This window comes from Pipra filicauda, unplaced genomic scaffold, assembly GCF_003945595.2.
Source record: "Pipra filicauda isolate LSUMZ 115617 unplaced genomic scaffold, ASM394559v2 scaffold71_size5581439_pilon, whole genome shotgun sequence".
Taxonomy (NCBI): Eukaryota; Metazoa; Chordata; class Aves; order Passeriformes; family Pipridae; genus Pipra; species Pipra filicauda.
This window is the reverse complement of record NW_024104887.1, coordinates 2,293,743-2,319,068: the sequence shown is the minus strand read 5'-3', so window position 1 is coordinate 2,319,068 and position 25,326 is coordinate 2,293,743. Positions and strand designations below refer to the sequence as shown.

Sequence of the window (25,326 nt, the reverse complement as noted above, 5' to 3'; positions counted from 1 at the left end):
TCTCGTCCCGTCCCCCCGCGCTCCCTCGCCACACTGCCGTAAAGCGCGCCGCGCGGGTGTCGTGCCGCGCGGGGTGCGGCGATGTGGCGGGGCGCGGCCGCGGCGCTGCTGTGCCTGGGCGCCGCCTGCCTCCTGCGCCGCGGGTTCGAGCCCCGCCACCGCCTGCTCCGCGCCGCCGAGCTGCGCCGCTACCGGGGCGCGCCGGGGGACCCCGGGCTCTACCTCGCCCTGCTCGGGAGGGTCTTCGATGTGCAGCGCGGCCGCCGCCACTACGGGCCTGGTGGGGCGTACAGCGCGCTCGCAGGTACCGCCGGGGATGGCGCCGGGCCTGGCTGAGGGAGGGGGGGAAGTCAACCCTGGACTGAGGGTGCGGCTCGTCTGATGGATTCGCTCCGAGGGGGATCTCACCCCTGGCTGGGGGTTCATTCTCTGGCACAGGAATTCACTCCATGGCTGGGGAATGGGGTCTCACTCCATGGCCGGGGCCTCACACCCTCCTGGGAATTCACTCCGTGGCTGAGGAATGGGGTCTCACCCCTGGCTGAGGGTTTCACTCCACGGCTGAGGAATTCACCCCCTGGCTGGGGGATTCGCTCCCATGTCGGGGGTTGCATCCCCTGGCAAAGGAATTCACTCCATGGCTGGGAAATGAGGTCTCACACCCTGGCACGGGAATTCACTGCATGGCTGGGGGCTTCCCCCCATGTCTGGGGGTTCATCCTCTAGCACAGGAATTCACTTCATGGCTGGGGAATAGGGTCTCACCCCCTGGCTGGGGTCTCACCCTGGCATGGGAATTCACTCCATGGCTGGGGGATTCGCTCCATGACCGGGAGTTCACTCCATGGCTGGGGAATTCATTCCGTGACTGGGGACTCACCCCTGGCACAGGAATTTGCTCCTTGGCTGAGGTCTCACTCCCTGTCTGGGGGTCTCACCCCTGGCTGGGCTCTCACCCCTCAGGCAGAGATGCCACCAGAGCGTTTGCCACGGGCGACTTCACCACGGCGGGGCTGGTGGACGACGTGTCGGCGCTGTCCCCGCAGGAGCTGCTCTCCATCCAGGGCTGGCTGAGCTTCTACAATGACAACTACGAGCCCGTGGGTGGGTGCTGGGGCTGGGGGGGCTCACGGTGGACACACGGTGGGGGGAACGGTGGAAGGCTGGGGGCAAAATACCAGGTTTTATCTCTGGGGCATCACCTTGGTGAGGGTCTCTCTGTGCTGCAGACCCCGAACCCTGCGAGTGCCCGGCTGGAGCTGCTGCCCAGGCACACCCAGTTTGAGGTTTGCTTCCCTCTGAGGGGAAGCTGAACAGTTTTCCCACCCGGGCTGTCGGCTCTGCCCTGCTTTTCCTGAGCCAAAGGCGTGGAACCAGCCTGAAATCAGCAGGACTTGGGAGACTGCAGGAGCAGCAGTGCAGGAAAACTGTTTTGGGGAAAGAGGTGCATGGGTGGGTTCTGCTGCTGAAAGTGGCTTTGGTTTCTGTCTGTGCCTAAGCTTGTCCTGTGTGGATTTATTAATATGGGTAAATTGCTGGGTGAGCCAAGAGTTAGTTGAAGGGATGTAAGCTCAGTTCAGTTCTAAAATTGGGCCACGGTGACATCCTCCTTTTTTTTACCTTCAAATAACAAATAAAAAAAGCCACCAGGACTATGCATTTTCCCTGCCTGGAAACACTGTGGTCTTAATTGATCTTCTCTCCCAGGGAAGCTGGTGGGGAGGTTCTACGATGAGAATGGGGCACCCACAGAAGCCCTGAGGGAGGCTGAGGCTGCCATTGAGGAAGCTCTGAAATTCCAAGCAGAAAGTGAGCAGAGGAAGCAGCAGTTCCCACCCTGCAACTCTGAGTGGAGCTCTGCCAAGGGCACCCGCTTCTGGTGCTCCACACAGAGGTAAACTGCCTTCCCACATCGTGGATCCTTTGGAGCAGAGCATTTCTGCCCCTTTTTGGGTGCCCTGCACTGTGTCATTGCTCCCCTGGCAGGAGGGGTGCAGGAAGGTGTCCTGGCTCCTGCAGCCACCACTCCACAGCAGGGCACAGGTTCCATGTGCAGCAGTGCTGCCGTGGCTGGAATACCCCAGGCATGGTCCCTTTCCCTGTCTGCATTCACAGGAATGTCCCCAGTTGCCACATCCACAGTCTGTTAAACCCCTCCAGGGATGGGGCTCCTCCACTGCCCTGGGCAGCTGTGCCAGGGCTGGACAACCCTTTCCATGAAGGAATTTTACCCAAAATCCAACCTAAACCTCCCCTGGTGCTACTTGAGGCTGTTTGCTCTCATCCTGTCCCTTGTTCTCTGAGAGCAGAGCCCGACCCCCCCCAGCTCCCTGCTCCTGTCAGGGAGTTGGAGAGAGGGAGAAGGTCCCCCCTGAGCCTCCTTTTCTCCAGGGTAAACAACCTCTTCTCTCACACTGGAATCAAAATCAGGCTTCAGAATTTGCCACATGTGCATGATCCTCCTGTTCTCAGGAAAACAGGACAAAAACCCCAGTAGGACTGGGACTGGAGCAGGTTCTCTCCCCTCTCAGGAATACAAGCATTAACTTGTGTTTTTGACACAGTTTCACAGCCTGTCTGACAGGCTGCTGCCACAACAGTTTTCACTTAAACCACATAAAAATGAGGTTGAGCTTTGAATAGCCATTTCCTATTTATTTTCCTGTTTAGCTGTGTTCTGCTCTCAGTTTAGGGACTGTTTTGTTTGAAGGTTAAATCATTTCACAGCCCACACTGCAGAGTGGTTGGGCAGCCCTGGGGACCTTGGGGACCTGCTCCTCTGTGGGACTGAGCTTGGGTGCAGCCTTGGGGCTGGTGTAAGAGTTTACAGGTTTAAAAGCTGCTGTGGTTGGGGGAACAGGCAGGATTGGGCCTAGAAATAGACATTTAAAGGTGTAGAGACACGGTGAATCAGCTGGGGAAGCCTGGTTTAGTGGAATGTGTCCCTGCTCATGGCAAGGGGTGGATTGGATGATCTTTGAGGTCCCTTCCAACCCAAACCACTCTGTGATGATGTGGTCACCTGTGAGCAATGAGGTACCTCCAGAAAAGGCACTTTGCTGTGTTACACAGGGCTGTGATTCCTTTTCCGGCAGTGGAAATGTGGGACACAGAAGTTGGTCACTCCCAGAAGGGTGGGAGTGTGTAGCAGCAGTGATGAAACCAGGTTCAGGCCTCGGGTTTCTGAAGCACAGCCAGTAAAAAAGGTATCACAGAGCTGTGGGATGGGGGCTGCCGGGAGCAAAGTCGACCTCAGTGGGGTGTATTGTTAGTTCTAATTCCCCCAGACTGCCTTGGGGTTTTTTTTTTCTAATGATTCTCTATGCACTGGAAGCATTTCCATGGGTTTGAATTGTAATTTATTTTCCTTTTCCCTTCCCAGTGGGGGAGTGAGCAGAGCCTGGGCCGGAGTCCCTCGGAAGCTGTACCACCCTGGCTCCAAGGGGAGTCACTGTGTGTGTGTGAGGAGCACAGGGCCCCCCTGGGGCCACCCACCCTCCTCCCAGCACAGTGACAGGGGGGACCTGGATAACCCTCACCTGGAGGAGTACGAGGGCTGCCCTGCCCTGGCCGAGCAGTGTGTCCTCCCGGGGTGATTCCAGGGGCTGGATTCCAGGGCACGGAGAATCCTGCAGCGGAACATCACACTGTGGGTGGGCAGCTCCAGCTCCATCCCTTCCAGCTGTCTGTGCAAATAACGATTCCATGTTATTTGTGATGCTTTTTAACCTGTGGAGATGGAGCTGAGGGAGGGGAGAAACACTTTAGTACAAAATCAGTAACAGGGGACTTTCTTTGTTCCTGTGGTATTTTTACAACTGTAAGATGCACGGCCTGAATTCTATTTAAAAACTGCTTTCTTGTGCAGCCAGGAAATAGATGTTTGTGTGCACAGTGGTGGGACATGTTGGGTGTTGAGGCAGTGGGGTCAGTGAGCACAGAACTGCAGCATCACTGACCTCAGCTCGTGCACCGTCCTCAGGCCGGGCTGCATTTCTGTGCTGATGCTCCTTCCCAGGCACCTGATTTGCTCCAGAGAGTTTAAAGGTAGCAGGGAGAAGCCTGAATTTCTCCTCCAATTAGGGTACACGGTATCTGGGAGCTTGTGCAGTTGGGTTACGCACAAGCTTTATCAATGTCTTGGAGTACAAAAGGCAAAGGCCAGAGCTGGATTTCCTCCTTCAGTGTTTGCATTAGACATGGGAAGCCACCTATGAGCACCCTCCTGCTCTGTGATTCACCACTTTCAAACTGTTCAGATCAGGAATGAGTAGTTTTAAATAGCTTTTGTTATTGCCTGTGTGGCAACACAACCATCCAATAATCTGCCTCCTCTTTCCATTCTGGTCTATGACATCCTCCCATCTGGTCTGTGCCCATCAGACTGAGCTGGATGTGTCCTCCCAAGGCCCAGCTCCCTTAAAATCCATGGCAAAATTCAGTATTATGAGTGATTCCCAGAAGACCAGGGCAGGTCATTGCCATTTTTTCTGCTGAAAAGGACAAATGAACACCTGCACAGGGCCCAGGCACTATAAACCCCAGGCTGCAGGGAAGCAGGTGCTGGTTTTGGTAGAATCTGCTGTTAAAATCAGTTCCTGGTGTAGCTGAGCCTTGAGAGACACCCAGATCAAGAGTCCAGCAAAACACAGTCTCTGCTGAGCTGTGGTCAGTTCTTTTCCTTAGGGCAGCTACCACCTATTTATAAGCAGCTGGAAGGTGTTTATAAATTCATTTTTAGCTACTGCCACCTCTAAAGAAAGACCCCAGAACTAAATGATCAGTTAATTAGCAAGCTTAGAGGAGGCTGGGCAGTAAATTAGTTCAAAGTAACAATAATCACTCCCTTGCTGGAGGACTTTTACATCACTTCTCACTGATAAAGTTCCAATGCTACAGCTGCCATGGATGGAGCCACAGGGGAACTTAAACATGTAAATGCTGGTTGTAATAGAGGTTTAGGGGGGTTGTGGGGGTCTTAACCTAATCCTGGTGTGTTTCTTTTCCCCCATCACCTTGAGAAGCCCCCCAAGGCACTTCAGGCAGCTCTTCCCAGTGACAGGGGGAGTGGGACATGTGGGGCAGAACTGAACCAGCTCTGGGGGGGGGGAACTGCTCCTTTCACACAACAGTCCTGAGGATGAAGCTGAGTGAGAGGTGCAGGAGAGAGCTGCAAAGCTTCACTGCCTCCAGGACCTGGTGGGCAGGGGAAGTGCCAGCATGGCCTTTGCTTTTAGACAGCACCTGTTTAAATGCATTTTCTTGTTAAAGTGGTGAAACCATCCCCCAAGATGATCGGAATACCTTTAAAGGAACTTTCTAAAGCTATTTAAACGTTGCAGCAAATTCCATATTATTAAATAGTGTAAGAAGTAGTTTGTGAGGGCAAGTCAGGCCTAGTGAAGGTGGACCAGCTCTAACTTCTAAGCAAGTCTGATCTTGCTATAACACCCCATCACTACACAAACAGTGCTGAGGGGAGGGTTTTGATTGCAGGAGCTACACCAAAATCGAATAAACTGCTGCAGGAAGGCAGGGCAGGAGGATTTTGTTTTAAGTTAAAGTTGGTTGAAAACCAATTCAGTTTATTTCTCAGTTTAGTGTTTGGAATCACCGGGGGGGAAAGTTTGTCTTGCACTGGGAATAAGTCATCTATTAAAGCAAACAGGGAGACACCCTCACTGACCTGAAGTGCTCCAGGAGTGTCGTGCTTGTACTCCCATGGTGGAAAAGAGTGGGAAGAAAAGAGCAATAGAGAGAGGACAAGTCACCACAGTGTTCTAATAAAGGTCACCATCCATCTGGACTTCAGTAAGTTTTATTAATAAAAGCCTAATGCACCACAGTGTCACCCCGGGGGCCTGGCTGGCTTTGCTGTTGCACTGGGGCTTTCCTGCTCCTGAAGTGAAGCTGCAGCAGCTCTGTGCCCTCCCAGGGGGCTGGGCTGCCCCCCAGGACACAGCTGAGTGCACCAAGTGTCTGCCACTTGAACTGATTCACTCCAGGAACCAGCTCTGGCCTGGGGGGAGCTGGATTGTTTCACTGATTACACATAAGTCTGGTATAAGGCATTCACATAGGTACAAGCTACAGATCTTGTCAGCCAAAAGAAAGCGTAGCAGTTCCACGTGAAAATGAACACCTGGAATAATTTCGGAACAAAGAATAAAAGCTGTCATGCCCAACTGGATGCTGTATCCCTGGTTTTCCTTGTGGTTTGGAAGGATAGCTGGCAGAGGGGACAGCTCTCCCCAGGAGCAGATGTGTCCTTAGCAAGGTTTCACCTCAGGATGCATCGTCTAGTTCTGCATTTTATTACAAGTAGAATCATTACACAACAAAGTAATGCATATTGGAAAAATACATTTTTACAATGACTCCAGACAAACATTGCAGATAAAATGCCATTGTTCTAAGACTTCCTTTTCTATTTCACAGAGGGTATTAGAAGGTTCAGAGTTACTTCTGTCACTCGTACAAGCTTTGATTTTTCTAGAGACAAGTTTGCTGCAGTACCCACCTCTGCTGGTTACAGAAAAGAGAGGACTTGCCTATTAACATTTGATCTACAGAAAAATCCAGCCTTGGCCTCCCATACTGTTCCATGTTAGTTTAGAAGCACTACTGAGCAGTTGTACAAGCTGTTAATCTCCAGCACAGGAAGTCATTAAGGCATGTCAGCTTTTAGCCAGCAACTTACTCTGGAGTACCTTGAACACCGACCTTCTCACTCCACTCAGTGGTGTGAAACGGTGACTGCACCTTGTACAGAGACACAAAATCTCAGACCACGTTTTGTCCTTGTGTAAGAGTGCTGGGTGACTGCAATCAAAAGGAATCCAGTCTCAGAACAAAAAGCTACAGCACGAACCACCCAGACTTCCCAGGCAGCCCTGCTGAAGTGCCTGGAGCCTGGTGTGGCAGCAGGGACACCACTGTGTTCTCCATTTACCCTTTTGTTCAATGCTTGGCAGACTTGAGTCTGAAGTTAATAGATACCACTAAAAGACAGCAGGGGGAAGGGGGTGGGGGGTTTGGTCACCACTGTATAATGCTACAAAAAGGGAAGAGCAGTTGTTTAGAGTTCGAAATGTGTTGACCACCACTACGTCACCAAGTGCCTCGTTCACATTTGTACCCTGCAGTGGAGCATTGCCAGCAAAACTCCCCAAAAGCCTCAGAGGTCTGAGAGCCCAGACCAATACTAGGCAGAGTGTGTGATGGGCTGAGTCCCACCACTTGTTGGTGGAGTCAACCTCCTCAGCTGAACTAGAAAAGAACTGACTTGGGTTTTGGTTCAAGTTGTTGAGCTTTTCCCCTTTAGCTCTGGCAGAAAGCTATTCAGAGTTGGCTGGAAGGAAACTATCTCAAAGGCACTTTAAAATGATCAAATTTGTTGAATTTAGTTGCTTTAATGAACACTTCAGACTGTACATTTATCAATAACCTTAACTGTCATTTCAGACTTCAGTAAGAAAGCTGGGACAGTACTAGCTGTAAACAGCAAAACAGGAACACTACAGATGGTTTCCCAAATCTTTCAGAGTTTTACACAGTTTTAATTAATATTCTACTTTCTAAAAGAGCAACTAGCCAGCCTTAAACTTGCCATTCAGTTGAGTTTTCACCACATCCACACTTTTCCATCAGTTAAAAGCTTGCTTATTCTGTTAGAGCTGAGCTCCCTGTTCCTTTGCCCCTTCCAGAGAAGTCACTGAAAAAGTGATGTCTCAATGCTTTAGCACTTACATGTTGTGCAGTTTTCCAACTGAGTTGAAGTCCATAGGCTGTGGCCTTGGAAAACCACTCCTCTACCAGTGTCTGGAAGCATTCTGAGCACACACTTACCCCTCCACAGCTCTGCAGCTCCAAACCAAGAAGGAAGTCAACGTGTTCCCATGGGACACACTACAGGCAGGATTCTTTCACCAAATTCACTCTCTCCACATTAACTTTCACTGCTACAGACTTACAGCCAGTGACACCCTGAAACATCAGAAAGCAATGGACTAAAAGTACAATGTTTGCCATCACCTATTTCAAAGAACCCAGACTGTAGCTTGCAGTTGACTGACACCATTAGTTCTGTCACCAACATTAACTGACACCACTATAGTCCCACAGTCACTTACAATATTATGCCAGAGATGCACCATTTGGATTAGTAACTGTGTTAAGAGACCAGCTGTGTTACCCAGGGCATTCTGTTGGAACAGGACAGCAGCAGACATCAAACAGTGAGACAAGTTTGTATTGTCATCCATTACTACTCTTCCTAGTGTTACAGGGGTGATTCCAGTTACAACGTGCATATTGGGAGATCAAAGTGCAGATCAAGTGAGACTTGACGTGAAATTCATTGTGCAAACGTCAGCAGTTACACCCTCTCCTGTCCTCTCCTTGGACAAGTTTGAGAACAACCTCAAGCAAGTCTCCCCTACAGCAGCAGTCTGGTTTATCATCTCATCTGACTCTTTAAGACTGACAAGTCACTGTCATTAACTGTCCAAGTGTTCACTGGAAATAACAGTCATTACATCAGTGCACACCAGTTCATGGAGCACAGATGAGGAATGCTGAGCTGAGTCTAAACTACGTTCATCTCTTGGGATAAAAACAGTCCTAACATGGCATGTAGTTTTGCTTAAGTACCCATTTTTCCTAACTGAAGCCTTTGGCCATCAAATCACAACTTGGTCTACCAGGAAAGTCCCTTCCCATTTACCTGCACAACGTGGCGATGGGTTTTCACGGATCAACCATGTTTAAAAGAGCATGACCAGCCTGGATTAAAATACTGCAGCTTACTCCTAATAGGAAGCTTCCACATACAGTCCCACTCACCAGCAATCCTGCTGAAAATGGACCCAAATTTAGTGTCTCGAGGTGCAGCACATTCTACACTGGCAGGGCTCCTGGCTCTCCCCCAGCAGTCACCAGGCTCTGTAAACCAAGGAAAGTGCTACTGTCCCCCTCATGGGATCCCTAATGCACTTCAGCATTTATTGCTGTACTGTGAGTTTGACTTGCCCAGGTTTAGTGTTTCTCCTTTAGCACATGCTCAGGCCTTTCAGCAAACTCAGCCATTTGCACAAGTTCCCTGGACTGGAAGGACCAGCGACGTAAAAATGAAAGTGCAACAAAGACTGACAGTTCTAGCAGGGATGAGCAAGAGCATTTACTGCCTAAAGCAATCCTGCACTTCTGAACATGCTAAAGCTGATGAGACTTTGCTGAGGAGGTATCAAGATGTGGGTCTGCAATTCTGACTGCTTTGCATCAGATGGTGTAAAGCTTTCTGTTGTAAGGCCACGATTCTTGAGCTATACTTAGAACTACCCCGGGTTTGAAGAGTTTCTTGAAATGAACAGTGGTTGCAACAGCTCAGTTTAGCTTCACAAGAAGTCTTCTCTAGAGAAGGGGAACATTTATCTTTAAGACAAAGCAAAGAAAGATACCTGGTTACCCTGAAACTTAATGCCATCTCTACTAAGCAGCCTGAAAGCCACAGGACTTAATAGAGTTGCTCAGTGCAAAGCACCATGTCAAGGACAGACCTGTTTTGCATCGATTCAAACAGTCTAAATTTCAGCTTCCATACCCCACTGCAACTAGAAGAGGGTCTAAGTTCTTTTGTCACTTGGTTGCCACGATCCACTCGAATTCCTAGTGAAGTCTATCACAGCCTGATACATTTACAGTCATACAAAGTCATTTATACCAGAGTATATCATAACAGGGTCCTTAATTAGTTCAGTCTATTGCAGAAGACATGTATAGGCCTCCTCTTCCCTATCCAGAGGGCTTGTAAGCAGAGCTGCTGTCAGGAGCACTGACTGGGAATCCCTTTACTTCCACAGCATACTAGGAGACTCCTCCCAGAGTCAGGACATCAAAGCAGATGTTGCAAACTCGGACTGGCTTGTTCAGATCAAATTTTATGATGGGAATCTCCTTTGTTGAGCACTTATGGCAGAGCAGGCGTCCACAGTGTCGGCTGTTGGGAGAAGAGGGGTGGGAGAAAAGTGAGTTCACTCCTAATGAACACCAGGATTTTAGTCTTTATGACATTCTTTATCAATGCTGTCATCACTAAAATGGACAGTACCAATTGAAATGCTATGTTTGTCTTGTATCTTCTGATATCTCTCATGGAAGAGTTTACTAATGCCAAAACCACATGATGCTTCTGTACTGGTCAGTCAACTGGTACAACTTCAACTGATCCACCTGTGGTTTCTCTGGAACACTGGGCTAAGAAAATCTTAGCTTAACATCCCTCTAACCCAGCATGTTTGGAGAAGTTCAGACTAGTTGAAAAAGGCAACTCATATCTACATAAGAGCAACTCGTGTCAGCATTTTCAGCCCTTACAAACAGAACCCCAAAGCTGAGCTGGCAACACCTGCTCAAATCTCTCTCCTGTTTCAGAGCGGGTCAGCCCCACACAGGGCTGGTGTGCTCCCTCCTGCCTGTCCTGGATAAAGAGCAGCCAGAGGGCTGTCCCAAAGGCTGTGTCTGGCTAAGCTGGGCTCTGGGGACAAACAGAGCTGCAAGTCAATCATCTTGCTCCATAAGTAGTGAACAGCCTGTTGAGTTCTCCTGCATGGCAGTGGGCTGCACACCAGGATCTCCCCTGGAGCTGGGACACCTCTCAAGGTTACTCATAGCTGAGAGTGTCAGATACTCAGTAAGTGAATTGGGAATAAGTGCTGAAACCTTGAATGTTAGCTAAGTGATCTAAAGGATTGATTGCACATGTATCATCCTTTAGACATAAGCCATTGGCCAAGCCTGGGACTAAGTCTGGATCCAGTCACACCTGAACTCCCAGTGAGAAGGAGTTTGGAACACAAGGGGTCTTCTGAGCCTCAGTTTTGTCTGACCCAATCCTCTATACAGTAAATAATCAAGTGTACCTTACCATCAAGTCTTGCTAAACCACTGCCACATTTACCACTGAACTTTGTTAACTCGCTGTCCTATATCAACACAATACACTGTTCTCCCTTTGAGTGAAGTGCATCACTCTTTCCATGACAACTACTGAAAGTGGGCATTTAAATCCTGTTTTACTGCTGGAACTTGGACAGGATTTCTCATTTACAACCAGTCAGAATATTAAATGCACAAACTGCTTAAGATAGGATTTTAGTCAGACCACAAGTTACTGATCTAAGACAGGGTGGAATGTTTCAGCTGGATTAGTGGTTATACACCTGCATTAACATGGAGGTTCCCTAAAGCACCAGGTGGAACAAGCCTAACTACATTTGGAAGAGGAATCTTTCCTTGTAAGCACAGCAAGATGGGTCACGTTACCAGTGATGTTTCCTTGTAGTGACTCCGAATTTGGCAGTGCATTCGTAGCAGTTGGAGCCATCACACCAGGGAGGTTCTTTTGTCAGCATATCTGTTAGAGGCAAAAACGTAAAGACAAAATGGGCTCAGACACCTTTTGAGTTCACTAAACATATTAAAAGGAGGCTTTGTCCAGTTTTAGGTTGCAGCCAGCACAATGGATCTAACTACTCTTGCAGTCTTGGTTGTAGACAATGTTTAGGTGCTTTCAACATCATCACATTACCCACAGCAACTACACACCAGCAGTTAAAAAGCAGTGTCTGGGTTTTAAGCTATATCAGACTACACACCCAGCCAGGAGTTTCCATGTCTATCCTTCCAGGAAAAGCAATAGTTAAGTTTGACAGGTCTGCATTGTACAACTACTCGTTGTACAATGAGATCGTGAGAAAAACTAGTATTTCTACCCCCCCCACTGAAAGTAGTATAAAATTCACAAGTTCAGCCTGTCTGGAACCACTGTCATCTAAGTCAGGTGTCCAGAGTTCTTTCCTTCACTGAAGTATCCCAGGAGCATAAGCTAAAAACACTTTCCCACTGCAGCCAGTGGTACTCACCCAGCAGCCTAAAGAGAAGCTGTTTTGTAGCAACTTGGTAGTTGAAGATGTTGACTCCCTGGTTGTTGTTGACTCCAAGCCGAGCCCCAGCTCTCACTATTGCACGACACAAGTTGGCATTTCCCTTCATGTAAGCCAAGAGCAGCACTGAAAAATAAAAGCCAGTTCCCTGCTAGCAGAGTGGTGGGCTGTGGTACCCTCAGCGCAGAGCAGCATCTTTAGTTTTTAAGTTTCTGTGCAATGTTTGCATCTTACTGTATTTAACATATTACTGCCAATTATTCCAGCTTTAAAAGTGACATACCATGAATACAACTTGAGTGGTTTTCAAATTCAACAGCTGTTGAGTCTCACCCACCTGTGTTTCCTTCAGCATCAGGTTTGTCTAGAGGGTACTCTGGCATACACTCCAAGAAGAGGTCACAGATGGCTGCTGCATTATCTTTCCCATATTGTCCCAAAATATGCATTGGTGACTGGCCTCTGGGGAAAAGAGTTTGTTATCCTGATCAAAGTCTGCTTGCTACTGCAGTTCCTCATCCAATTCTCCTTGTTTTCAAGTTTGGTTCAGACTTAAACCATGCTACACTTCAGTAACTCAGTACCACATACACGGAATATTCTGAGTTGGAAGGGACCCAGAAGGATCATCAAGTCAACTCTTAAATGAATGATCCATACAGGGATCAGCCCCACAACCTTGGTGTTATTAGCACCATGCTCTAACCAACTGAGCTTATCTCAACTGCCTACTTCAACTTTCTTTTCTTGGTGTATACATTATTTACACAGAATTTAGACACATTTCACTCAAATTTGTGTATAAATATTATAATACCAGCCAAATCCTTGTTGATTTTTTTAAACCAGTCATATAATAATACATTTTAAAACAGAATGTGGTTCTTTTAGTCTCAAGACTATAAATAATTACCTGATATTAAAGGCTTCTGCATCCACATTGCACTCTGTGAGGAGGACCCGGATGTTGTTCAGCCGGCCGTGCATCACTGCCAGATGAAGAGCTGAAAAGTAAAAACAAAACAAGGTCCAAGACTCTGAATGTCAGCAATAATTGCAGCCTAATAAATAAATTAACAACCCCCTTCCACTTCTCTCATCTTCCCTCTCAAAACCTCTGATTTCCTGGACCTTCATTCTGTTCCACCTCTGCAGAACAAGCCCTGTCAGTGGGCTCTCCCCACCACCAGACCTACTGAAGTGTTTGCACTGACTTGTGTAACTTGACATTTACCATTATTTCCATTTTCATCTACAGCTGCAAAGTCCACTCCGTTCTCCAGAAGGACTGAGCAAATGGTGGGCAGGTCCTGCTGTGCTGCCAAGTGAAGGGCAGTCTGACGGTGCTTGGTCAGCTCGTTCACCTGGGCCCCTGCCAGCAGCTGTCAGGGTGCAAAAGGGACACGGTCAGCCATGCTTCCAGGGCTATTTCTTTATTTCTGAGAATGAAGCACACAAGACTCCACTGCACAGAGATACTGCAGGGCCTCCAGCACACATAAAATGCTGTCATTACTGAGCTGCTGCAACTTGTGTTTGTGTTCAAATGCGTAGAAAGGGCAAGGGAAGGTTCTTTAGTGAGTCGCACTGCCCAGGGATTGCTGCAAACCTGGGGCAGCTCAGCAACAGCACAAACTAAGGGAACTTCCTGTTTCAGAAAAAGTGGTGTCACCTTCAGGTGCCTTCTCCAGGCTACAGGCACTGTGTGTTAAGCCACAACGTGCATTTTTAAGCAGAGGAAAAGCGACCCCAGCACGTACCAGATTGCGCACGATGATCTCGGAGCCAGCCTGGACTGCCAGGTGGAGAGGGGTGAGTTTGGAGGCATCCTGGACCCTGGAGTTCACATTAGCCTGGACACTGATCAGGAACAGCACACTCTCGATGTCTGAGTTCTGAACAGCCACATGGAGGAAATTCCGGCCTTTGTTGTCAACCTGTGGCAGAAAGGGCACGTGAAATTAAATCCATTACTGCTGCAGAACAAGTTGTTTTACATAGCAGGACATATTTTCACCAAGAGACATTTGCTCCATCTAGTTGAACGGTAGAATCTTGTTCCTTTCACTGGCTGACATGAGAGACTTATCTGTTAATCACATCTATCAGGTGATTTCTCAGTTCAGTTATCTGATGCAACTGCTCACTCAAGCCTGCTGCAGACTGCTTTATTTCCACTTTATAACCTGGGCTTGACCACACACTGGAGAGTATTGTTAGACAGACAAAAGGTTAACAGCTGTTGTAGTGAAGCACTGAGCAGCAGTTAATGATAAATTCAGTTAAATGAAACAAGCTTGAGTCAATCTGGCAGTTAATCCAGGAGAAGGAAGCAACATGCAATCCTGCCACACTGATGCCAAGTGTATTCACAGAACCATGGAATGGTTTGGGCTAGAAGGGACCATCCAGTTCCAACACCCCTGCCATGGACAGGGACACTTTCCACTATCCCAGGTTGCTCCAAGCCCTGTCCAACGTGGCCTTGAACACTTCCAAGGATGGGGCAGCCACAGCTTCTCTGGGCAACCTGAGAATTCATTTTGGCTTAATACCAAGTACATGTTGTTCAGCTTTGCCTCGAAGCTGATGTTAAAGCATATCCAGAACTACTTGTATTTATAGCTATGTTTTAGATATAATAAGAGCTCACTAAGCACTGAAATACTTTACTAGTAATTAAACTTACACAGGGTAGGAAGGATCTCCTGAACAGCTGCCTGAAGTGTCACACCAGAAGCCTGAAGATACAGTTGGAGATTTTATAGTTCAGCAGGGCAGCATAGCATCTATTTTTCAGCTATTTTAGGTCAGGTTTTCTGTTTTGGATAGCTTTAGGAGAGCTGGGTAATAGATTATTTCTGTACTATTCCAGCACAAGACAAGAGCAGAGTTAGAATGTTCTCCTTATATACACATATGCCTGTTCCTCAGTTTAGTACTGACAAGATAAGGTTTGACAAGACACTAAACCTTAATGTTCTTACTCACACATAGGACATACATCCTACAGTTTCCTAATAAATCCTGCAACAGACAATTTGGCATCTGGCAAACGGATTGCATGTACAGACACAAAAGGATGAAGCAGAACTGGCCTGTGGAACAACTGTTACCACAAACTAGTAACAGGACCAGCATGGTTTGAACACTCCCAGCTTACCTGTTCAGCAGCTCCTGGTTCCCTCTTCAAGATTGCTTCAGCTGCTTTATTATTTTTATATGTCATGGCACAAGCAAAGGGAGTCATTCCTTGCCTGTCACGTACATTCAGCTTAATATCTGGATGTGAAATCATCAGCTGAATGATAACATTATGCTGGTTGCTAATGGCAACATGGATTGGAGTTCTTCCTTCTGCATCCTAGAAGGAAACCAGGAAGTTTCTTACGTGAAGATTCAGTAATACACAAATTCTTCCCTAATTCTGAAGTGTCAAGCAAACTTGGCAGTTTAGTTCTGTGACACACCCAGCTGCCTTCAGCAGGGACACCAAAGAGCTGCAGTGGGAGCTCAAAATCCACAGGGCAAGGAAAGCAAATTGGGATTTGTTTCTCCAAACAGGTTGACCTCAATCCTGTGCTACAGAGCCATTTAAGTAGCTCAGTGTAACATCTCCCACACAGTCATTTTGGGGGCAGAGATGAGCATTCAAATTTAACAGCAAATTCAACTGAGGTGTTTAATCATTTGTCTGCATCAAGCAGCAGTTTACAGCCATGGCTGCTCTGTGACTGTGTTCTGTGATTCATTCTGATCTCACTTTCAACAGCATCAGGACCTAGAAATGTTACCCATTCATCTCCTTTGTTCTTATCTGTCAAGCTTCTGTCTGAGGATTACTGTGTAATCAAAAATGAAGTGTAACTCATACTTACATCACCTCAGTTTACTCAGTAACAGAAGACACTTCCCAAACACACCAAAGTGGAGTATTATGGAGTTTTACACTGTAGCTCATTTAATGATTAAATGAAGCAGAATAGAGCCCTGCTTCTTCCTTTAATTCACAGTAAGGACAGAGGAGCTGAATTCTAATCATTACATCAGAAATGTAACACTGTACCATTATTTTCCTTCAGCACAGCTTCCTGAATTAACCCACCATATGGGCAGATAAGCCCTAGGCCTGATAACAAGGGACAGGAGAGAAAGCAGAGCTGCACTGGCTCAGCTCTAAGAGCAGGATGTTCTTTTCCCCATCAAGCAAAACACACCACTAAGAGGAAAGTTTGTTTTCGCTACATTAGAGGCAGAGAATCAACTTTAAAAAACTGTGCACTGTTTCTCCACACACCTGAGCATTGACATTGGCACCAAACTCCAGAAGGCACTGGATCACCTCTTCTAGTCCCCAGCAGGCTGCCAAGTGTAGGGGTGTCTGTCCATCATGAGCTTCCTCTTCTCCTTCTCCATTCGGGCCCGGCTTTCTGGGACTATTCACATCACACCCACTGAAACACAACAGTCAATTCATTCATCCAGATTTGAACTGTTTCAAAAAGGGTCAGAAAAAACTATACAAGAGCTGATCCAGCAACTGCTGACACATCCTACAAAAGCACAAACTCCTGGTTTAAGTTTGACTCTGGTCATCAAGACCCATGATGCTAACAGAGATAACAGAATGTGTCTAAGATTAGTCAGAATTCCTGAAGTCCCACCCACCAAAAGCCTGAGGAAGCACATACTTGTTACTGACTTAAGATAGCACTCAATGAACTTATCCCAGGGACATACACGTGCCCATTAGAAGGTTTGGGAAGTGCCTGACCTGCGGATCAGGAAGCATCCGATCTGCTCACTGTTCTCATCGATAGCCCTGTGCAGAAGGGTTTGGAAGCAGCCACTCGGTCCCGGCCCCCAGCAGGTTGAATCACAGCCATGCCTGACCTGGAAGGAGAAGCACAATGAGGCAGTGAAGGTTTTTTATGTCTCCACACTCCTACTCTAGTCCCTGCTTCTGGAACACTGTCCCTCAGAGGTAGAACCTGAGATGCTTTGTCTGTTCTCGTGGCAGTCACTGAATTTCAGGAAGCTGCTTTAAGGTCTTCCAGACCAGTACTTTATTGGTTTACTATGTAATCCTTAATTAGGTGGTATTTATTAACAATTCAAATATTCACCCATATACTTTGATAGACAGGTCTTAGGCCAGTTGGACTGGTTACCTCACTTTCAGCACCTACAGCAAATCAAGCAGCATCTGCAGACATTGCCTTTGAAGCTCTGGCCCATTTACCTGCTTTTCTATACATTCAGCTAAACAGAGAGTTTCTTCCACGAGTTGTACTGCTAATATTGGTATTCTTCTACTAGAGAACTACAAACTTGAGCAATGTGGCACTTAAGACTTGTTCCACTCCACTTTACAAGGTTTGTACATGAGTAGTTGCAGTGTTGACCCCAGAAAGGTTCTTATCCAATATCAGCACAAACAGTCAAGAACAGTTACAAGACTTATTTCTCAGGTCACCAGCAGAGCTTTTAAATATTTGTCTCTAGCAGACAAAAACTGGGTATCAGAGACAAAAACTTTCAAGTAACTTCCTTATGAAGAAGACAGAAGGAGGTCTACTTCAGTCTCCTAAGAAATCTCCTTTTGGATCACCTGTGCCTGAAACTAAATTTACCTTTAAAGTAAATATAAGCCTTTAAAGGCCTTCTTGATGCAACTTTAAGATGCAATAAGAACTAGCACTAACACACAGGCATGTTCAGTTTTATTCAGGAAGCTGATCATTACACAAGCCTGGTATGCCATGGACTGATGCTTTCAGTGGATCTTTACTCCTTCCAGGATCTAGATAGCACATTGTATAGTATTTTATTACAGTGGCTGCAAGAGATTTGGCTGTATTTATAAAAGATTTCTGCACAAAAGAGGGGGACCTCTGGTGAAAAAAACCCTCTAAAATTAGTGATATTGGACCACTCTGTTCTTTTCATGCACTGAGTCTGGTTTTGCTGATAACCTCTTTTGTTGCTAGCAAGGTGCACAAAACTGAGACTAAATTAAGCCAACTGACAGTCTTACCAGAGTTGATGCAATATCTTCCAGGTTGTTTTCCAAGGCAAGCCACAGGGGAGGATTTCCTTTCTCATCTGGCACGGACATGTCTGCTCCCCTGGTACAAATGGCATCCACCACAAGAGGGAGCTGGTTTTTGATGGCCAACTGCAGGGCTGTCTCTCCGTCCTGTGTCCTGCAGCAGGGACAGTTCCAAGTGTGTTACTAACAGCAGTTTACTGAGAAAGCCAAAAATCCCCTCCTCACGTGTGTATTTCTGCTGTGGTAAGGTCATTTCTCTCCAGCCAAGCAAACACACCAAGCTCATATTTCATCACAGCTTTGTATTTACCTTTCTTCCCCCCCTTTAGTAGCAAGTGATTGATTTTGTTAAGTTGGAAAAGTGAGTGTTCTTAGCTCAGAGACACTCACTGCCTTCAGTGCAGCCATTATTTGAACAAGTTCCTTCAGAGCCAGCCTGCTGCCACAGCAGAGAACAGCTTTGTCTGCAACGTGGCAACACTTCAAGCAACAGTCAAATACCAACTGTTAAAAGCCTGAAGTTAGAACAGCAGCATTAGGCAGTTTGTACCCGTGACATTCATGACAGTATAGCTTGCCAACTTTCACAGCCAGCCTGTCAGTCATGTAAGCAGACAAATGTTCTGTTAAGTCTAATATCAAGTTGTCTAGGAGATACTCAGGAGGCAAGTTCTATTGGAATCTTGTTGCTGGACCTACATCTAATTATTTCGGATGGTGGCAAACACGCAGCTCCAACAAGCTGGCACATGGAAGTTCAGTGCCTCCAGGCCTCTCTCTAGGACTTGAGTCTGTTACAGAGGATTCTGGCTCACTTAGAATTAAGTGGCACCTCCTTCTGCAGCCACTAGAGGAGGTACTGACCAACGGAGCTACACACAGGTCCAAGTTCACACATGTAACCCCTCAGCTGTAGTGCCATAAAACAGTGGCAAACACATAACTGTGCACAGATCACAGTTTGAAACCAATTTCAAGCCGTTATACAAAGGCATTCATCACCACCTGCTCTAGACACACATGCAGTTGAGTGTTGGATCAGTTAGGATCTTACCTGACATTTATATCTGCCTGATGTTCCAGCAGGAAGAGGGCACTCTTACTGTCCTGCCTCTGGATTGCCATGTGCAGCAGAGTCTGTCCATCTGACATGGTGTCATTGATGGAGGCCCCAGATCCCAGCAGCTGAGCTGCTATGGTGTGCATGCCTGAGGAGGTCAAGCTCATTAGTATTTTACTTTGGGGTCTATAAAGCAGATGCACTGAGGACTAACAGAACAGGGTTAACATGCTCAGACAATACAGTGATCTGACAGGAAAATAAGCAGGGAGTTCACAGAGGAAGAATTCCCCAGAACTGCGAGTACAGCTGTGGGCTAGAAATCTTTCCCTAAGTCATAGGTGAGCACTCATTTCTAGAAGATGAAGAATCATCTAAAGCTCTCCTTGACAGCTCCTCTCCAGCAGCACAAGCCAGAACATGAACACACACCTGCTGTTTTATCTTTTAAAAAAACTCCTGTTCACAGCACAGCTTCCATATTGTTGTGAATTCTCATCTTGTGTGGAGGGTCCATACCTGTCCAAAGAGCCAATCCCAGCACAGTCTGGTCTCTTGAGTCCTTCAGACTGAAGTCAGGAATAATTTGCAAGTTGTTGGTGGCATGAAGAGCATTAGCTACAAAAAAGCATCAGGAATTAGAGCATTCTTGTACTTGACCTGCAGTCACACACTGAAAGCTGCTGCTGCAGCAGTGTCACATTTTGAAGTGGGCTGTTCCTTTAGCAATCAGTTTGAAAGATCTGAGCAAGATACCTTCAGCTTCCCTGATCTGATACTGCTTAGGATTCAGACAGTATTTCCACTACTGCCTAATCTTAATACTTACACTAAAGAACATTCAATTCTCTAGCTAAGAGGCTTAACCTGTCCCTTTCTACCTGCAATTCCAAATACAGTGGCATATACAAAGCTTTGAGAATGAAGAGTGGAGGCTGTACCACAGTGTGGTGGCAGCATCCCTCCTCCTCAGCTCCCTGGGATGGATGATATTTACCCCAGTTCACCTACTCCCTTCTAAATCTCACTTATGGTGGGAGACAAAGCTGGCCTTCCTTCAGCTGTCAATCTCCCCTCCTGCTGCTAGAAAGAAGCTGAACTAGCAGCATTTGATAAACTCATCTGCCAGTATTTGAGTACTCAAGTTTCAATTCTGTTGTAACTCCAGCATTACCTCGTACAAAATCCTCTTAGTAAGAGTTAAGGGAGGCAGAAATCTCACCACAAAGGTGCCTTTACCCAAATTTTATTCCAGCATTTACCTGAAGCAAATGCTTTGAAGGGATCTCAGTTGTACAAGTAGAACAGAAGCCAGGATTAACTGTTCAAGTCCATTAACTACATTGGAGAATTTACAAGCACTCACGGGTAAAATAATTGTCTAGTCTTAACAAGCAGATGATTTGAGTTTAAGACTATATTTAGCCTGCCTTATTAACTGCTCTACTTTAAAAATGCTTACAGTTTGTCAAACACAGCTCAGATGCCATCTTGACACACCAATTCCCTACAGCACCAACAGTCTGAGCCAGGAAACACCTACCTTTTTGTTCCAGGATGACTGACACCACATCTGGGTGATTGTAAGCAATGGCCATGTGGAGGGGAGTTTGCAGATAAACATTCTCTGCTGTTGGAGGAGCAGATGCATCCTTCTGCCCAAGCACTGCTTCTGCTGTCTGGATGTTGGGATTGGCTCCTTGCTGCAGGAGTTCTGCTGTCAGGTTTGCCAGGCCGTGCCTGCAGGCTGTGTGCAGGGGGGTTTCTCCCTTTAATAAACAGGGTGCTGGGTTAACAGCTGGAGACATGCAGAGAAGCAGCTTTTAAACTACTATTCCCACAAGAACGGGTGTGAAGAGCTTCACTCCTAGTAGCTGAAGCTCCTTAGGACTTACAAACTACTTAAGTCAGCTTTTATTAAGAACTATCACACCAGGCACTGAGGGAGGTGTTAGAAGCATGTTAACAACTGCTGATGCTGCAAGAACAGTGCCACAAGAAGGGTCTGATCACCAGTAAATACCTGAAAACATGCAAAGGTTCACAAAGTGCTCCAACTTGCTTTAAGCTACGGTTTAGCAATGAGAGATCTCTGCTGGCTTATTTCTGAAGAGCAATCAGGAAACTTTCACTCTAAGTTTCTGCTTTTACCCGTTTGTTTTGGTGGTTGACTTTTGCTCCGTGAGTTGCTAGGAAGAGAGAAGCTGCCTCATTTCCTGCACCAGCTGCCCTCTGAAGCAAGCAGTTTCCTAAAGAAAAACCAGGAACACTGTCAGAGTGCTATTCCAACCACATTTTGATACTAACAAGTGTGCTAACACCTTCCCCACTACCTTACAACATTGAAGTTTGAAGTCAACAAAGAAAATCTTGCCTATTAGTAGCCCCCTTGCAACTCTGGACTGGACATGCACTACCATTTAGCAATTACACATTTTGAAACTCTAAAGAGGATATTAGAACCTGGCAATGAGTCCAGATTTTCTGTCACTTCCTGCAAGTCCAGCTCAGCCTGGGGCTGTCAGTGCTCCAGCTCTGGGTAAAGCTGCTACCACCTCCCATTTACTGTGCAGCAAATGCTGTTGAAACCTCATCCAGCTCCTCTGAGTGCAGTCAGCATTAAGCAATTAACTTACAAGCCTTTCACCTACACAGAAATACAAACCTCTGGTTTACCTGTCACTGTATCTGGAGCATCTGTGTTGCTGCCTCGTTGGATCAACCTTGCTGCAAAACTGTTCTCATCAAAGGAGGTTCCATTCACAACAGGGGCATCCTCAAAGGGGTTCACAGACTGATCAGACGACACAGTGATGTACTGAACTGCAAGCCACAGAGCTGTGCTTCCTTCATGATCCTTCAGCTCCAAGTCTAGTCTAAAAATAAGAGTTAGTGTCCCCCAGTTTATACCTTAAAAAGTGGTTCCCCATCTCAGCTTAAGTTTCAAGAGGCTGAACAGCTGTACTAGCTCATCTCGTACCTCACTGACAACTCCTGCTTGCCAAAAAACCTGCTGTAGCTCCAGTTACCTCAGAGAATATGGGAATACTCTGAAACAAGCACAGCACCTTCTAGGACTACTGGAGTCAAGCTTATTGCTCCCAGGAGAAGCGTGGCCCTGGTAGATCTGGGCTCCCACTAAGTAGAGCAAAGAGGCAACTCCTCCTGTATTTGAGTAAACTGTGTGCAAGAACTGCAAATTCAACTGCACAGAAACTGAGTCAAGCAAAGTGTTCTGCTTCACCACCCTAAGAAGTCACCTGTGGCAGCTTTAAGCAGAACCCAAGAACATATTGAGACATTTCAAGAGTATTATCACTCCTTTTAGCTCCACTACAAATGGATGTTACTACATCATCTTTGAAATTATTTCACCCTCTTTGAAAAACACAAGAGATTCAGTTTGCTGCAGTAGGGCAAAAACTCACGTGGCTTCTGGCACATTTAGTTATGCAAAGCCCTTACACTTTTGCATCCCAAGCCTATTACTGGTCTTACTATAAGGCAAAGAGGCACAGAGGAGTTGTTAAACCAGGTTTCATATATTCACTGTACAAGGCAACGTGTGTTTTACATGTAAAAGGAACTTACTGCTTGCACTGGAGCAGCTGACTGAACACAGGCTCGTTCCTGACCACGATGGACACGTGTAACGGGGTCCTGTAATTGCAGCAAAAAAGTACAGTTACATCAGGAACAAGAGAGACACTTGATTTTGCCCCTGGTCATCAACATGCCCCTGCAGATTTATGGGCTTAACTTCTGTCTTTTCTTTCAGAAGGGCACAAACACATCTCGAAACAAAGAGCAGTCTACTCTTCCAGTGGACATGCTTTCAAATAATTTGCTGTAAGCAACTCAATGTAAGAGTGAACTTTCAAGGAAGAAGCACAAGAGCTTGATCTATTAGAACTGTGTACACACAGTTCTTGTGCTTCTTGTGCCCTGGAGTATATCAGCTTGTGTATAGTTGATATACTCCAAGTCTTCTATATTATTTTATACACTTGTTTGCCAGCCCAACCTAACCTGTGAAACAGCTTCCTGAAACAGGTCCTGCACTTCAGATGAACACACTGCACATATTGGTTTGCTTTGAGGTAATTTCAGTTTCCCTGACAGCTTCAAAGGGAAGTATCTTTCAGAAGTACTATTTGGCATCTTAGCTGGCCTTCTTTACTGTTCAGTGATTCAATAAAGGCAAATTAACTGTGTGTCATGTGTCCTAACACCATCAACTCACCCCAGCTTTCTGCAGCGGGGCTGTGTTTAATTGGCCATGACAGGGAACCATTCAGCCTGCACAGCTTTCTGCTCTGAGTGCTGCTCACAGGTCTCCAGCTGGCTCCACGAATTCACCCTTCCTGCTTTCCAGTCTCACCTGTGCTTTGCTGACAGACCTGAGCAGGTTCTCAGCACCTGATCAGCACAGCACTGTCTGTTAAACTGCTGACTTGGCTTCCCCCAGTATTTACCTGCCTTTGTTGTCCTGCATGTTTGGGTTGGCTCCTGCCTGCAGGAGGGACTCTGCAATCTGTGCCATCTCTGCCATGACATCAGGTGAGTGCTTCTTGGGGCTGTAGGATGCCACGAGGTGCAGAGGGGTCTCCTGGTCCCCCAGTGTAGCAGCATTCACACGGGCACCGTTTTTAATGAGAAAGTTTGCAGCAAATTTATCTCCTTTGGGGAAACAAAACAAGGTTATTTGTGGATAGATACACCCTGTGTACTTTATACTCCAGAAAACATACACAGGATTTCCCTTCAGACCATACATTCATTCCAACACAAGAGTCTGCTCCTACCATGCCTTAGCAATAGGCAACTTCAACCCTTCACTGCAAAGTCAGGACTAAAATATTTCACAAGCCCTTGGAAAAAGTGTTTTGCCCACAGGTGACTCAAGTTCACACACGAGTTTATTATTATTGTGATACTGAATTTGCTAGTTCCTCCATCAAAACAATCCATTGCTGCTTTAATTGACCCCTGGACAAACTGTGACACTAAACATACAAGTATTGTTTTCAACAAAAGGTACCATTCCAGGGCATCAGTCACAAGTGTGTAGTTGAAGTCAGTCACCTGTTCAGTCCTGCTACACAAACAAGCAGTAACACAGCCTTTGCTCTGGAAGGCTTAGCTCCATTATATATAGGATAAGGCCTTCAGCAGTTCAAACCCACCATGCACAGCATTCCCAAGAACCCCCTCTTGAGAGCTTCTCAGGAGTCAGAGCCCAGGCCCACTGAGACACATGGAAGCTTGGACTTGAACCACCAGGGTGCAAACAATGGCCTCAGGGTCATATTTCATATTAACCACCCTCACTCCAAAGACTACCTTGAACAGACACAGTCACACCTTGTTTGGCCTGAATGCACGACTGGAGAACAAAGAACAGGGTTCCAATCTATACTGCTGTATTATCTCTGCCAATGAAACCCCAAATCCCATTTTCTGATTCCCATGTCTGACATTCCCCCACTCTCCAGCGATCAGAAGTGATAAGAATCACGTGGCAAGTTCAGACAATTTGCTTTAGCTCCATTTCCAGAACATGTGATAGTTAACAGTGATTGATTCACTGAAGCTGTGGTTACTGAGAAGCAAGCATTTATTCTCAGAGCCCTAGCTCAGACTGAAAGCAGACAGCACAACCAGAGGACAAATGCCAGCATTTGCTGCAACCTTTGCAGTGCTCTACAGGCCTGCAGCCACCACCACACTGACCTATGCCTAGAAGGTCTCCTGCTCAAGTTTCATTCACAGGATCAGCCACCAGCTTTACCCCGTTTAGATATGTAGGAGATTAAAAGAAGAAGTTGGGAGCTGAGTTTAAGTTTTTTGAGCCCAAAATAACTTCTAGGAGTCCCAGAGAGTTTGCTGTTAAAAATAAACTCATGCTTGGCTTTCTGGAGCAGAGCTGCCAAAGACATTGCAGGAAACCAGCAGCACGAGGTGTTCACTGCAGATTTTTCCCACACTTTGACCACAGGCCAAGATGCTGCTGATCCAGAGCCTTCAGAGTGCTGTGGCCATGGCAACCAGGTCCTGCTGTGCTCCAGTTCTCATCAGATGCATTTCCCACTCTAAGGTGGAGATCAGCTCAACATAACCCTGTAGTTGTACTCAGACTCCAGTGGTAACTACACTACTATTCAGCAGAGCTTTGAAAATATTCAGACTGGACAGAGGCACCTCCACTTGCTCCTCATCTTCTTTCAGTCACATTTTCCTCCTCTAGGACTGCTGTGCAGTAGCACAGACCC

At 46.6% G+C, this 25,326-nt stretch overlaps 2 protein-coding genes across 3 annotated transcripts in view; one reads left to right on the top strand and one right to left on the bottom strand.

Annotated features, from left to right (window-relative positions):
- Positions 1-81: 81 nt before the first annotated feature.
- Positions 82-6,190, top strand: LOC113994886 (neuferricin). The gene is made up of 4 exons (XM_027734371.2): positions 82-304; positions 964-1,104; positions 1,708-1,894; positions 3,383-6,190. The coding sequence occupies exons 1-4, from the start codon at positions 82-84 to the stop codon at positions 3,594-3,596; spliced, it is 765 nt and encodes a 254-aa protein (XP_027590172.1). The 3' UTR covers positions 3,597-6,190.
- Positions 5,803-25,326, bottom strand: part of ANKFY1 (ankyrin repeat and FYVE domain containing 1) — a 32,893-nt gene continuing 13,369 nt past the window's right edge. For both annotated transcript variants that reach the window (XM_027734355.2, XM_027734356.2), the window contains exons 8-25: positions 23,530-23,734; positions 22,646-22,714; positions 21,731-21,930; positions 21,206-21,303; positions 20,598-20,823; positions 19,574-19,672; positions 19,049-19,202; positions 17,980-18,148; positions 16,717-16,835; positions 16,240-16,396; positions 15,106-15,306; positions 13,703-13,879; positions 13,177-13,324; positions 12,856-12,946; positions 12,280-12,404; positions 11,922-12,068; positions 11,323-11,413; positions 5,803-9,997 (exon numbers count right to left, since the gene is read on the bottom strand). In XM_027734355.2, coding sequence (XP_027590156.1) covers positions 9,865-9,997; positions 11,323-11,413; positions 11,922-12,068; positions 12,280-12,404; positions 12,856-12,946; positions 13,177-13,324; positions 13,703-13,879; positions 15,106-15,306; positions 16,240-16,396; positions 16,717-16,835; positions 17,980-18,148; positions 19,049-19,202; positions 19,574-19,672; positions 20,598-20,823; positions 21,206-21,303; positions 21,731-21,930; positions 22,646-22,714; positions 23,530-23,734 — 2,609 coding nt within the window. In that variant the 3' untranslated portion in view covers positions 5,803-9,864. The remainder of the gene's footprint in view (positions 9,998-11,322; positions 11,414-11,921; positions 12,069-12,279; positions 12,405-12,855; positions 12,947-13,176; positions 13,325-13,702; positions 13,880-15,105; positions 15,307-16,239; positions 16,397-16,716; positions 16,836-17,979; positions 18,149-19,048; positions 19,203-19,573; positions 19,673-20,597; positions 20,824-21,205; positions 21,304-21,730; positions 21,931-22,645; positions 22,715-23,529; positions 23,735-25,326) is intronic.

What these genes read in the sequence shown, in the direction of transcription:
- LOC113994886 (XM_027734371.2), top strand. Translation starts at nt 82, where the DNA reads ATGTGGCGGGGCGCGGCCGCGGCGCTGCTGTGCCTGGGCGCCGCCTGC. An exon ending in GGCGTACAGCGCGCTCGCAG is followed by an intron (nt 305 to 963) that starts GTACCGCCGGGG and finishes CTCACCCCTCAG; the next exon opens with GCAGAGATGCCACCAGAGCG. An exon ending in TTCTGGTGCTCCACACAGAG is followed by an intron (nt 1,895 to 3,382) that starts GTAAACTGCCTT and finishes TTCCCTTCCCAG; the next exon opens with TGGGGGAGTGAGCAGAGCCT.